The 15390-nt window shown below is 39.4% G+C and overlaps 2 protein-coding genes across 2 annotated transcripts in view; one reads left to right on the forward strand and one right to left on the reverse strand.

The window, feature by feature from the left end:
- The first annotated feature begins 351 nt into the window (after positions 1-351).
- On the forward strand, positions 352-9053 carry LOC138045080 (nuclear speckle splicing regulatory protein 1-like). Its single transcript, XM_068891455.1, has 7 exons — positions 352-441; positions 602-689; positions 1489-1557; positions 3464-3589; positions 4798-4937; positions 6928-6995; positions 8237-9053. Exons 1-7 carry the CDS (start codon positions 425-427, stop codon positions 9004-9006), a joined length of 1278 nt encoding a protein of 425 aa, XP_068747556.1. The 5' UTR covers positions 352-424; the 3' UTR covers positions 9007-9053.
- Positions 9054-9906: 853 nt separating this feature from the next.
- The window catches only part of LOC138045081 (serine racemase-like), a 6163-nt gene continuing 679 nt past the window's right edge, over positions 9907-15390 (reverse strand). The window contains exons 2-6 of the mRNA XM_068891456.1: positions 14174-14354; positions 13174-13404; positions 12476-12598; positions 11610-11781; positions 9907-11066 (exon numbers count right to left, since the gene is read on the reverse strand). Coding sequence (XP_068747557.1) covers positions 10771-11066; positions 11610-11781; positions 12476-12598; positions 13174-13404; positions 14174-14353 — 1002 coding nt within the window. The 5' untranslated portion in view covers position 14354 and the 3' untranslated portion in view covers positions 9907-10770. The remainder of the gene's footprint in view (positions 11067-11609; positions 11782-12475; positions 12599-13173; positions 13405-14173; positions 14355-15390) is intronic.

A 15390-nucleotide genomic window follows, 5' to 3' on the forward strand; every position in this document is an offset into this window, starting at 1 on the left:
TTCATATCCGCTGTTCATATATGATCCATAATTTTATGTTGAAATGATATATGAAATGGATCATACATGAACTGCGGATATGAAATCAAGTGAAGTATTGATTTCATATCCGCTGTTCATATGTGATCCATTTCATATATCATTTCAACATAAAATTAAGTTAATCTGTTAATTAATAAACGTGGTCTCGGTCAACTCCAGCTGTAAATGTTGATATGCCATTTGAAATTGACCTACGATGTAACTCTTGAATAGTCTGTCTTCAGACTCTCCAAAAAGTGAAGGGTCGTTCCCGGTGGAGGAAAGAGGACAATTCGTGTAACTTAAGTGAGGAATTCTTGTAATTTACACAAGCCGCTGAGCAGATGGCGATATACAGAGAAAGAGAAAAGATTTCAACCCCATTTCAACCCATTTCTTTAAGATGGGGGAACCCAAAAGGTAAGTTTGACAACTGATTTCTTATTTTATATAGGCATGCTGTAATGTATAGCATGTGGCTGAACTTGTAGGATGTGGGCCAATGTAAAAATTTTACAGGGAATAGTCGATCGATCTTCATATGTAGCTTTTATGATAGAAAAGGGTTCTAACTTTGCAGGTATGGTCTCATCATTCGGGGTAAAAAGGCTGTTAATAACCCTTTGAAGAAACTGGCAGCCTTTGGTGACGATTCCAGTGATGATGAGGTATGTTTACTTTAAAAAGTACGGCTGAACATGCGGATAGAGAGACGAAAATTTTGCAAGTTGGTGTGTAACTTAATGTTCACACAGGGAGGGCATGATCTCCCTGTGAATGATCACATTGACGTGATTTGCACTTCTCAAAGGGACGTATACAAGAGATAGACCACCCCTGTAGACCCAGTCCATGGACTGCTCCACGGACCCAGTTGTTGTGTCAGAAGTTGTGATGTCATGTTACCATGTGACACCAATTTAATAAGTATTCAGTGTTATCCAGTACCGTGTATCTAGTATTTTCGACTTCAATAATTTAGAGTTTTCAAGTATCAAATAGTTTCAGATAACAAATAGTTTAAAATGGTGTGGGAGTATAAGTAAGACAAGATATTGAAGAGTATTCCAAGTATTCTTGGATCGTCATTCTACACATGCGATGGCTGTTGGCACAACGTGATGCATGGGCCACATCCATGGACTCAGTTCATAGACACAATTTTTCTCAAAATTATGACAATATCGTTTTCAGGACTTTCTCTTCCAACAGTTAGGTGGTCATGATGTCCTGGAAGAGACGTTAGCATTTGCTGAAAATCAAGCTGAAATTTGCTGTAATGGCAGGAAACCAATAAAACTAAATTTGATTAAGCGCATTTCTTATTGTACTTGTTAGGCTTAGCTTAAAGGATAGAAATAAGTGAAAAAAGTGAAATTTCATGGTCTTATAACAACACCCTATTTTAGCTGCAAACACTGAAGTAAATCTGTAGAGACTGCTTTGGTGATTTTTCTTGCTGTTCAGGATTCTGCCCACAAGGAGGTGAATTTGTCTCTTATTCAAGAGGCGCAGAAGAAGAAACAAATGAAGCAGGTAATTTTCCCTGACTACATGTAATAGTTACTGCTTAGGTAAGGTAAAGCTAAAGTCTGCTACGAGCCTAGAAGGCCCATCAGGCCGGCGCTTATCTCCGGTTTCTGTAGCATGAAGTGACTAGGAGTATTTCTACTCCCCCCTGGATAGGATGCTAGTCCATCGCAGGGTTACCCCCAGCATTAGATTTGCTGGTACCCATTTATACACCTGGGTGGAGAGAGGCACCATGACAGTAAAGTGTCTTGCCCAAGAACACAACACAATGTCCCCGGCCAGGACTCGAACCTGGACCACTCGATCCGGAGTTGAGCACACTGACCATGAGGCCACCGCGCCTCCCTGCTTAGGTTGGTTTTTTTTTCCACTATATCATTATTATACATGCACTGTAGTGTCTTGGTTTGACCACTGTGTAATAAGGTGAACAGAGAATATTTACTTTGTTGTTGTTGTTGTTTTTGGAAGAATTTCTTTGCAATGAAATAACGAATCTCTTATTTGATGGTTTGGCAGATATTCGGAAATTTTGCTTGTTGTCTTTTCAGTGCTTGAACAGGTGGGAGGGCAGGGGAGGGGGGGGGGGTGGGGGTAGGGTAATGGCTCAGTAGTGAGGGAACTTGCCTTCCATCAATGTAGCCTGGGAATCATTCCCAGACTCAACATCATTTTTTACCACGATTGCTTGTTATCTTGCAATATGATTGGCTAATTTGCCATTGTCGATAAGAGGCTAGACAACGCTGCTTGCATCATGCCCGACGCAAGCAGCATCCACAACACTTTGACCACTGTTGAGAGTACAGACAATGCTGAACTACTTTTGATTTGTCAAATTTTGTGGGTTAAGTTTATTGGTTAGACCTCTACTCTGCGCTGAGAGCATAGTCTCTGAGTGCCCCAGTTTTGTCGTCTCGTCAAAAAACCTATGTTTGATTTGACTTGATCCAGCTTAATTTCATGTGTTTTAATTTGATCTTTATTATAAATATCTCTTAATAACTCATTGACACCTCAAACGCCCTAGGACGCACCCAGTTGACAAGTTAAATTTAATCGTCTTGCATTAGATCACAGAGTAAAATCTGTTAAATGTCACTCCTAGGGATCAATGGGTTAGCTTGCCTAATTTTCAATGCATGTGAAGAGCCAAACCATTGACCCATTGATCCCTTAATGGATTTTCCTCTAACGCCAGATGATTTTACCCGTCAATGGGAGGCGTCCTAGGGAGTTTGAGGTGTGAATGTCCCCATTAACTAAGAATAATAATTATTTGCAATATTAACTGCCGACCCGTTGGCTCAGTTGGTTGAACATTGGACTAGTGCGTGGGAGGTCATGTGTTAGACCCCAGTCATACCAACAAGCAGGGTCTTTAAATAACTGAGGAGAAAGTTCTGCCTTTTAATTACATCCACAAATGGTTAGACTTTCAAGTCTTCTCTGTAAGGACCATAAACTGTAGGCCGATCTCACAACCCTTGTTCATAAACTCTGTGGGATGTTAAAGGTCCCACATGCAATTTGACAAGAGCAAGGTGGTGCTATGGTCTGGCCTGAATGAGTCCCCAATTAGCACCATTTAAGCAATAGAGGACGTTTTCTGTGTTTCCATTGCCTTATCTAAACACGAGGGGGAGTTGGGAGAATTCGAGACAGTTATGCAAACCCGAGACGCAGTTGAGGCTTTGCATAACTCAGTGTTGAGAATTCTCCCAACTTCCGCAAGTCCCTTGGGGAAAAACTGATCATACATGTAGTTGTTTTACCCAGGTAAAGCATTATTTTTAGCCATTGTAAGATGCTTAACAGTTCCACGATAAATATAAATAGAAAATTCACTTTACTGAAGCAACTGTGACCATGATGTAGGTAACTAACTATTCTTCTTGATATAACACAGACACAGATAGAAATCCAAAAAGCTCTGAAGGAAGACCCAACTGTTTATGAATATGATGCTGTTTATGATAAAATGGAAGAAAAAAAGAAAGCTGCTAACTTCAAAGATCCAGAAAAAGACAGAAAGGTAGGCTCCAAAACAGTATAATATTGGAAAAATTAATAGGAGCAAGGATGGCACAGTCGGTCAGTGACCAGCCTTGGTGCAAGAGGTCCTGAGTTTGATCCCAGGATCTCACATCCTTGTTTCAACTTCTTTCCCTTCAGTGTAGCTTAAATAAGTACCTTTAAATACCAGTAAAACGGAGCGCTGATGAAGAGGGGGGAGTGAAATGAGTTCACCGTTGACCTCAGGTTTGTCAGTTGAATTACTCTTAAGAGTTATCGACATTAAAGATGGTTGCTTTGTTTATTAATTGTTGGGGCCACAAATTTTATTCCATGTGTGAAAGCATGATGATATTACATCAATCAAGCCAACTCTCTTGGGTGTAATTGGCTACGACCTGCCAACATAGTCCAAACAGCATCATTGCTTTGATGGCCTCAGCTGACTGTAGACCTGTGTCTTGTCTGCTTTGATTTAAAACCATTGTCTTGTGCCCTAGCTACTCATAGCCATGTTCACTTTAATGTTATTTGTGTGTATGTGCAATGGTTGAATGACAGGGAAAGTTCTAGTTGCCAAACTGAATGTCAAGTACAAAATAGCTGCCATAACGGAGGATGATGTTGGCCTTCCTTTGGTGAATTGACCTGAAATTGAAGCCCCAATCTTATCCCTGGCCTTCTGGGACAAATAGACACTGTCACCAACTTCCAATAGACCATTTTCAAATTCTCAAGCTGGACTCGACCTAGCATGAAATGGAGGCTAATGCAGGCAAATTAATTTGTGTTTGAAAAGATTTGCCCGCATTAGCCTCCATTTCATGCTATATCCAGTCCAGCCGTGAGAATTTGAAAATGGCCTATTCGATAAGTTGTATCACCTATCATTAAATTTCTTTAATATTTGAGTTATAATAATTTTATTTGTTGGCTTGGTGGCAGCTGACCAAATTGACGTGGACAAGCATGATTTTGCTTTATCAGATGCAGTTGCATGATGTGTTTTATTGAATTTTCTTTTGTAACTGGTATGTGTTTTTATAGAGTTTTCCTAAAAAATGGGAAGCTTATGGAAGAGTAAGTGCTTAAAAACAAACTTGACAAACTTCTGAGGATACGGGGTGTCAGGACTTCATAACAATATAGTCCCATACAGGGTATGAGGTCATGGTCTGTTGTGTATTTTCTGGTGTTTGATATTTTTGTGGTTTTGGATATCTCCAGCCTAAGTACATGGAAGGACTGCTTAAGTCTGCTGCAGCCAGGAAGAGAGAGTATGAGCGAACAGTGGAGCGCCAAGTGCAGAAAGAGAGGGAAAAAGAACAGGGTGAATTTGATGACAAAGAAGCCTTCGTTACAGAAGCGTATCCTTTGAAAATTCCTCAATGCCTATGTGCGGCATGTTTTATGAAATGATGCAGAATATATTATTTTTGAGAGTCACGTATTGAAGCTGTGGATATGAAACGATTTTCCTTGTGCAAAAAAAAGTAGAGCAGCAATAGCAGAAACTGGTCTTCTTTTTAATATACAGCTGGTGCCGCTGCAGATGCTGCCATTGCCACTGCTGCTGCCTCCAAGAAAGTCTGAACTCGAACCCCATGGTATGTGCAAAACGAAGATTAAAGCCTACATACCAAAGACCCGGGAAACAAAAACCCGCCCAGAAAAAATAACATATCAAACAGCAAGTTACGTTATTCCTGTTGTTATTCTATTGTCTGCAGTGGCCACAGGGTTTTCCATACACCCTGGCTAGTATGTGGAAAAGGAATACCCCTAGGAAAAAGTAGAATATCTAACAGTGACCAGCAAAAACAGTCCATTCCTGTTGTTTGCCTTGGAGCCCAAGTCACTTCTGGTGAAGTAACGCAGGGTCTTGTTTGGTTTCCCGCCTACCGGTCTCACCGTTTGGGTGCGAGAAAAGTCCTCTTGAAAAATTTCCTGAAATGACTCACAGGCTATTGTGAACAACAGGAATACCGTGATATGCGATGTACTGCTCTATTTTTGCTGCGGTATCTTCGTTTTTTCGTCTTAAATATTCGGTCATCGATCTTCGACGTCTCGAACCTTAGTTGCTTCAATAACTGTCATAACTGCGATGAAGTAAGAAAATCGTTTTATATTCCATTTCCAATGACTTTCATTTAATTTCCATCATACTCAAACCTCTTTTGAACCTAAAAAACGAATTCGCAATCAACCCGTTCCCAGGTGGCAGTGGTTGCTCAATGACAGTGGGCAGCACAATAGAGAAGACGAGTTCTAAGATTTGCGCAGCCCTGCGTGCTCAACTCCTCCCGGCAAGTTAATCTGTGGCAACTTCAATATCGTCCCCAGAGCCCACTTTTCTTTGGTTAGCACCAAGAATACGGACTCTGGCCAGTTCCAAGGCAGGAGGTCCGCAAATAACAGACTTCCGGCACGTCCACGCACGCTAAGAAATTTGAAACAACAGTGGTCGTCAACGGTTACAAAAATGGACCTTCACTACGACTGCGCATAAATTGGAAATGGCTAGAGTCCGTATTCTTGGTGCTGACCAAAAGAAAAGCGGACTCTGGGGACGAGATTGCGATGACTTTACATCGAAAAGTCGAAGCGGAAAGTGCGAGTTTGTCAAAAGGGAAATTGCGTTTGCTTTTCTTGAAAACATGTTCATTCAAAACTGGCGACGAATTGAGAACTTCATCCCAAACTAATACGGGAAAACAAACAATCGGATATGCTGCATGTATTGTCTAGGACAAAATTCCCCCAAGTCTTAAAAAACTAAACATATACCAATTCTCAAAACAATTGAAACCTTATCTACTGTCAGAACATAGTTAAACGTAACTTAAGAATATATCCTTTCTCTCTTATTACATTGTACTTTTAAAACTGCTTCTTTTAAAATAGATTCTACCTCAATTTTCTTTACAACTTTAAACTCTGGATAACTGGCTAGAAAATCTTAAAATCAAGTACAAACAAATATTATCTTTTCTTTATTTATGTATGTATGTAGTAATTAAGTACAAGGCGAATAAAGGCGTTATTCATTCATTACATAATAATAGTATTTTTTGCAGACTGGAACTCGTATTATACGCTTACCTAAATACGTTGAGAACGAGTTCGAGAACAAGTTTAAGTTGTACTTTCTCTCGTACTCGCACCCGTTGCCGATGCTAACAGTCTCTAATGGTGCGGTCATAGTCTCGACTCTCGTTTTTAGCCGGGGTTTTCATGTTAAGCAAATACATTAGTCTCTTGCCGAAAACAAAATCAAAATTTATCTGTTTATAGTACTTTAGCTTTGTTATGAAAGGACTACTTTTATGGACACCTTAACCAAATTTTCACCAGATTCCGTAGGAAAATGCAAGAACAGGCAGAGGAGGAAGAGAGACTAAGGCGACAAGAAGCTATTGACTGTAAGTTCTTGGGCCCATTTGTTAAAAACCTATGAACACTGGAGCGGGTTTCAATTTAGAGCGAGTTTCAATCGAGTGTCGTAATAATTACTTTGGCCAATCGAAAATGGCGCGAGAACTTTCAACCAATCACTGAGTGAAGTAAATGCAGAACCAAAGCAATTCGCTAATTACTTTGGACACTCAATTGAAAACCGCTCTAGCGAATTACTTTGGTTTATGATTACTACACTCAGTGATTGATTCAAAGTTCTCGCGCCACTTTTTCAACCAATCGTGGCTCGCGCGTGCACATTTTCCCGCGCTTTGTGTCGGCTACGTGTAATTACTTCGAGTTTTGATTGGTTTACTGGATTGTCTCCGTCCTTTTTGATTGGCGAAAGTAATTACTTCGGTTTTGGTTCTACGACACTTGAATGAAACTCGCTCTAATCCGCAATTAAATACCTACCGAGATTTGTATTTTCCCCCTTAATTAAAAAAGCCTTAACCGTGTAGTTTGTTATAGGACAACAGATGTCTGCGTCAAAATTGAAGGCTAAAATCTTGTAGAAACTTTTTTATCGGTATACTGCAATTGAGGGTTTTAGGGAATGACATGGCAAGAGATATACCAATCCTCCTTTACTTGCTAAAAAAAAATTCAATAAGTACATTGCTAGGTTTAGCAGATATGTCTTAGTATTGAGAAAACTCAGTTTGTCTTCCACCAGTGTGGCCGGGCGTTACTAAACCACGAAACAGCGAAACGAAACACTAAAACACCGAAACAAGACTTCTTTGTATTCAGATCAACAACTGCTGAATTTGCTCACTTGTGAGTTTCGATGTTCGAGAAAAAAAAAAAGTAGAAAGAAATAGCTGTTTCAGTGTTTCGTGGTTTAGTAATGCCTAGTGTGGCCCGGGTTCAAAGCCAGTTCTTGCGCTTGCTCCGAGTTTTTTTTATCCGATTACCCCTGCTTAATAAAGTAGACTCCACTAAGTAGTTTTGCCATTGGTAGTTTGCAACGAATGTCTTGGAGACCGAGGTGACAGCGGTGTAATGTCATGTAATGTAAATATGCTGGTTGGGAGTGATATTTTTGATTTCATCCACCAACATAATAGCGATGACTCGAGGAAACGTGAAATTGAAAACCATAAATGCAAGATTTCTAGAGCTTTCAGTGGGCTAATGTAGACTTGGCTGAGTTTAAAGCTTGAAAATGAAAGACTCATTAAACTGAGTTTCTCTTTTTCAGCTGCCAATGATGTGACGAAGCAGGAAGACTTGAGTTTGTTTTACCGTAATCTTTTGAATCGCAATGTTTCACTGGGAGGATCTTTCACTGCCGATGATTCAACAAAAATGAACAAAGACAGCGATGATAACGATAGTAAACCGAAAGCAGCAAAAGGAGGTCAAGAAACTCGAGATAGCAACAGAAAAGAAACACGGGAAGAAGATCGGGAAGACGACCAAAGACGTTCCAGGCATCACAACCAATCACGGGAAGACCGAAGACACAGGACGAAGAGTCCGCCTCTCCGTTCGAGACATCACGAACCTGCCTTTCGGAAACGAAGGGACACGGAAAGTGATGACGAACAAAAAACAAGGTCATCAGATTCTTCCGACAATGAAAGAAGGCGACAAAGAGGAGATCGTAAGGATACAGAACACCGTAGACATTCAAGTCACTCCGAGAGACGTCAATCGAAACACGAAGATCATCGCTCGGATCGTAACCGAAGTTATGACGACTTTGAAGAAAGCAGTCGAAAACGTGAGCACGCTATAAATCAGAGCAGCGGAAAAAACGAGAAATCTAAGAAGACTGAAGCCCTCGATACAGAGGTTATCCAGGAAAGAAAAACAGTCAAAGAAAAATCAAGTGAAGAGACGATCAGCAAGTTTGCTAAGCGCAGCACAGAGGAAACTGTAATGTCTGCTAAAGAGAGATATCTTGCACGAAAACGTGCACGGGACGATGGCAAAAGCACCACAAGAAATGATGATAGTGATGATTGAAAAAGCGGTTTTGTATTATCAATACGAAATAAACACAACCCCATCAGTGATTAATAGGCCATATTGGTATAAATTCGTATTCTCACGGTTGCAAACGAGCATGAAGGAGAGGTTGATGCCGGGTATGCGGGGGGAATCTTTTCAGATGCAACCCGCATCAGTCTTCATCGCATGTTCGTTCCGGTATATTATATACCCGTTCGTTCCAGCGCACCGGTGGCTCAGTTGGTTGAGCACCGGGCTGCCATGCGGGAGGTCGTGAGTTCTACTTCGGCCGGACCAACACTCAGGGTCTTTAAATAACTGAGGGGAAAGTGCTGCCTTTGTAATAACATCCGCAAATAGTTAGACTTTCAAGTCTTCTCGGATAAGGACGATAAGCCGGAGGTCCCGTCTCACAAATAACTTCCATGTTCATTAGTTCCCTGTGGGACGTTAAAGAACCCACACATTATTCGAGAAGAGTAGGGGATGAAGTTCCCGGTGTTGTGGCTGTCCTCTGTGAGTATATGGGTGGGTGGGTATAGCAGGTCCTCAGCTGAATAGCTGCCAAAACGTCAACCTGCTGAAACAAATAAATACCAAACAAACAAACAAACAGTCCAGGGACCCCTTTCTCGAAAGTCCCAAAACTTTACGGGCCATTTTCGGGTGTCACAATTCCCTTTCTATCTCAAGAATGGAGAGAATTTAAGTTGACAAACTTCACAGCCATTTTAATTTTCTTTCTGTTACCTTGAAAACTTTCCAAGACAAGCGGTTGGCAGTTTCACAAATGGGTTTTCGGTTACCAAAACGTTTTCGGGACTTTCGGGACATACGAATAAGGTCTATTCGTTTACATGTTCTTTAATATTGCTTTGTTGTAATTTCTCACGGCAATATAAACACAGCTAGTTTGATGTTTCCTTTTTCTTTCATCTCGCATTAGATATCACATACCTTTCGAATATTTGCACTTTTTGCATTGTGTTACAAATACAATGACTGATGAAATAACACAAAGAGAAGTCCCAAAAGGAAAATAGTCATTGTGCTAGTTAAATTAATATTTATAAAGTATTCTCTATTGACTATTGTTTCTACGAAAGAATGCTTTGACAAGAATAACAGAAAAAATTAATTTAACAGAATTTAAACTTGCCAACTTAGAGTTTCCCCAGCTCACCTCAGTGGAAAATAACCTGGTACCATATAATGCGAAATGATTTGAGAAAAACTCAAAACCAAGCTTTACTCAGGGCAGGAGGATAAATCGGTACATTTATTTCTGCGGATCCAGACTGCTCTTAAGGTGGCTCAAACCAGTTTCAACACTTTCAAGAGACAACACATTATCACATAACAACAATGCTAGGCTACCATATGAAACATCGATTGTTTCCAAACAAGATGCGATTGTTATTGTGACGTAACAAGTTACCATGAAAACAGGAAATCCCAGCAAAGACAGCCTCTATTTTGGCTTTACTTGCTCAGACAGTTTCATCTTGGCCTTCTGATCACTTTCCAGCAATAAGATATGGGCAACTAAAGCCAAAATATAGGCTATTTTTACTGGGCTTTCCTGTTTCCATGGTAACTTATCATGTCACAAAAAATGGCCGCATCTTGTTCAGCAATAAATGTTTCACATGGTACCATAACTTTGCTAATATGTGATACAACTTGGTAGTGCCAATCCTTCTAATAAGAACGTTGCTTGAAAGCGTTGAAACTGCTAAGTTGAGCCACCTTAAATTGTGTCACTGATTACACTCAAGCTCAACTTGTTGTCCATGGAAGATTATCTAGGTCCACATTTCCCCCACACAGTATAACACCCACATTGCTAAGTTCTTGTGCAGAAATTGTTTTGAAATTTTCTGATAGCACTGCTGCCACTCCCACTGCCGCAGATGGCTCAATCAAAAGCTTCATTCGCTCCCAGACAAGTCTCATTGCAGACGTGATTTCATCTTCAGTCACTGTTATTACATCAGTCACATATTCACATATGATTGGCCAGGTTAGATACCCAACACTTGTCCTTAAGCCATCAGCTATGGTGTTAGGGGTATCTACAAAGAAGTAACACCTTCTATTTCAGCAATGAAAAAAAAAAAAACGAAAGGTTGATAACATAACCATTGTGCACTCTTTTTTCCACATGTTGGTTATTTCATGCCTACGCAAAAAGTTGTGCAAGGATGTATAAAGTTATGCACAAAAATGAATGTGAAAGGATGGAAACAGCTGGAGAAATATAATAATATTTACTGATTTGTGGTGGACCTGTACAGCTCTTTTCAAAGACTTGTATTGCCCCCATTTCACAACCCTTGTTCACGTGTGAGAAAGTTGTCAACAGACCCACCCACCAGTAAAAAGTTGGGAATGGAGATCCTGGTGTTGCCGTGTGACCTATTCTTTCCAGCATACAAGGCTACCTTGGTGTGATTTGGTGTGAAGACACTTGGTGTAAGAGGGCATACTCAGGTACTTGTAAGCAAAAACGGGAATTAAGTGCTGAACGGAGAAACTGAAACAGACGTTGTGAATCTCAGTCTTGTCGGCAAATCTAAATCATGATCCTAGATGGTTAAAAAATGATGAAAAGTCACCTTGTAAAGGAATCCTCTTCCTTGCAACAAATGACTTTGCACAATCATCAGCATTCAGTGGCTCAGCAGCATATATTTTTATGTGAGGTTTAAGTGCCTTGACTGCAATACAAATTCCACTCAACATTCCACCTCCACTAACAGGGACAACAACTGCATCCAAGGATGGAACCTGCCACACAATAGGCCATTTCCGAGTTCATGTCTGCCTCCTCTTCAAAGCGAGTCTAAGTGCGAAGTTTTTGTTATGAAAGTTAGTTGTCCTTCATATGTAAAGTAGAACTAATTACCATCGCAAAAACTTCGCAGCTAGACTCTCTTTGAAGAGGAGGCAGACATGAACTCAAAAATTAAATGATAAAACAAAGAAATGTCATCAATTACTATAAACCAAGCCCTATCACCTCCCCGGGCTCATGATACACCTGTGAACTTTTATCAGTATGAAAAGCACAGCCTAAACTAGACATTAAGCTAAGCTCCCTTATATTTTTCCTTGTCTCCTTACATTTTTCTTTGTCTCCTTACATTAAGGGCTCACATAAAAAATTATTATTTAGAGGGAAAAATTGAAGAACACTAATATTTTACTAAAGTACCGGTAACTGTTAAAAGAAAGGACGCCACTTGACTGTGAGGTTTAATAATGATAGCAATGATGATAACAAAAGCCCTCCTTTTCAATGAGCCTATTCTGAACCCTTACAACACTGTTTAAACAAAGGGCTTCTTGATGGCATTTTACAGTATGTTGTCTCAGCAAAATATTAATTCCTACAGAAAATTCCTCTTGAAGAGTTAATGTAATCATCACTGTCATTAATTTGACTCTAGGCATGAGAAGATGAAAAGACCTATGAACCAACCTGATTAAGGAATTCAAGAGCAATGGTTCCCTGGCCTGCAATGATGTCAGGGTGATCAAATGGTGGAATGAGATACGAATTTGCTGTCTTTTCAAGGATTTTGTTGGCAGTCAACTCTCTATCCTTAAATAAAACATTATAAAAACTTGTAACAAATAGCAGCAACTTGTGGGGTATGGCTTGCCCAAACGAAAACATTGATTCCCATTTGTTCGCTTGAGTCTTGTTGGACAGGGTTGATATCTACTGTAGATGTGTTTTACTGTCTTTGAATTTTTACATAAACAAACACAAATTCTGTCAGCCAACAGTGAGTAATGTGGAAAAGGAAGCTATTTCTCACGAGACACCTTACAGCACAAGCTGTAGTGGTATATAATGTAATGAACAACGAAAAATAACTTGACAATAATTGTCAGGTTTTTAACATAAATCTATTCTCAAAGATTAGAGAGCATTTTCACTTTTTTTACATTTACCATGCCAATTAAATAATTCTCATGACACATAAACTTAATTGATAAATTATTTTATTCAGTGCTAATAACTTTTGTCACTGCATTAATACAACGATTCATTCTTTTTCCCATCTCCCCTGATGATGACATCAAGAAAATAATGTTCACCGACAAGTTTCCTATTTATTCAGTTCAACCCAGAACTGACTTGGTGTTTACCTATGAAGAAATAATATGCACCTCAGCTGATACACCACACTCAACAATAGTTGCTCCATAATCCCTGACAGCTGCTTTCTTAACTGGTGGAGCATTTCTTGGCATAGCAATGTATGCTTGAAGTCCCATTGTCTTTGCAGACAGTGCAAGAGCTTGTGCATGATTTCCACTGCTGTGTGTCACAAGTACAGGTTTCTGTTCTGATGGAAGAGATTCTAGCAGCTGCATAACGGCATTCATTGCTCCTCTTATCTGGTAAAGGAAAGGAAAGGAAGGAAAGGATCTTATTTAAGTGTCTAGTTGATTTAGCGCTGGAGCATTAATTGGGGACACTGTAAAGTGAAATTAACAATCAACACAAATCAAGTCAAATGTTGGTTTTTGAGGAGAGGGGAAACCAGAGTACCCGGGGAAATCTCTCGGTGCAGAGTAGAGAACCAACAAACTCAACCCACATATGACACCGAGTCGAGGAATCAAACCCGGGCCACATTGGTGGAAGGCGAGTGCTCTCACCATTGCGCCATCCCTGAGTAATGCATAACCCAATTGTTCAGTGGTCTTCAGTGAACAGCAGTTGACCCTGCTTTTGTCATGAAAATCTTTGTTTTCACTTGCATGAAAAGTGCAATGATGTCTCACTCAGAACTCATTAATGTCATCGTGAAGAGATAAACCTTAGATAAGGCACAGAACATGTCAGTACTAGTCACAGAACACTTTCATAAACGGCGACAACCTTTACATTCTTTTTTATTCATGTTAATTAGGCCTACTATCCTCTTTTTGAACCAAAAACTCTTTTGAAATCTGCTTGTCGGGGCAAGGCTAGAAAGGCTTATTAGCAGTAAGAGAATATCTATTTGGCCGCCATTTTGAAAGAGGTCTATTCAAAGTCCCGATTCTCATTTATCTAACAAAGCACTTTAAATTTTCATACCTCTTCTCAGTCTGCATACTGGTATCCTGAAAAAATCTTATAATAAGTAATGAGGTAAATCTATTTCATCTCAGTTCTCACCTTAAAAGCTCCAATTTTCTGAAAGAGTTCACATTTGAAGTGCAATGCTCTACCCGCTTTATTGTCAAGGGTTGAGCAAGTCATCACAGGAGTTTGGTGTATGTATGGGGCAATTCTTTTTGCTGCTTGTTGAACATGACGAATGGTAATTTTTAACTCCTTGCTTGAGGCTGATGCCATTCTATTTACATGATAGACATAACAGCAAACAGGTAGTATTATTTCCAAATAATATTTAGAAGTAGTAACTTAAAGATTATTATTCTTGGATAATGTTAACTATAATTATAATATGCAGATCATTAATGGTAATTCTTAAGAAGGTTGTCAATCACACTTTCTGCCAAATTATAGGAAATTTCCCAGCGCCTTTGACATGAGCTCCTTGATTTGTCAAGTTACAATTTGGTCAGTCTAATAAGCAGACTGCAGACTACGTTACAATTTGGTTTTCATTCGTTGAAAAAGTGGTGAAATTAAAGGCCTTTGAGCAGAATACGTGATAACACTGCAAAACCAAGGCAATCAAAAAATTACTTAAACAGTTTCACATCCAAATTAATTGTTATCTTAATTACCCCATGCACACTTAACGGTATTATGACCCTGGTTTTGCCACGGGAGAGGATGTTACCGCGCGCCTATATCAGTGGACTAAGTAATTTACGAAACGATTCCTTGACATGATGTCATTGATTTGTCAAGTTGCAATTCGGTCAGTGTAAAACGCAGACTGCAGACTGTGTTACAACTTGGTTTTCATTCGTTTAAAAAGTGGTGAAATTAAAGGCTTTTAAGTAGTAGTAGTACTTTATTTATCCACATTTCACGGATGAGTAAGACTCGTTTTAACGTGAACGTGCCAGATTAACATAAATACAGTACATATCAAGATGGGTAATGATTATAATAAAATAGTAAATTATATAGTAATGATTATAATAAATTAAACAATCTAAATATACAATATATAAGTAAGAATTACACAATGATATAAGAACCATAATAAAAGAATAAGAAATAAATGAGAATCTGACAATCAATAGCACTAAAAGTAAATCTAGTTACAGAGAATCGCACTATGTGCAAAACGCACAAGCACCTTTCGCTCCGATAGACACGTTGACCTCATCCAGCATTGATTTGAAAATATTAAGAGATGTGGCTCTTCTTACATAGTCAGGTAAATTATTCCGTAGTCTTGAGATGATGTAATG

The sequence above is a fragment of the Montipora capricornis genome, chromosome 4 (assembly GCF_036669925.1).
Source record: "Montipora capricornis isolate CH-2021 chromosome 4, ASM3666992v2, whole genome shotgun sequence".
Classification (NCBI taxonomy): domain Eukaryota; kingdom Metazoa; phylum Cnidaria; class Anthozoa; order Scleractinia; family Acroporidae; genus Montipora; species Montipora capricornis.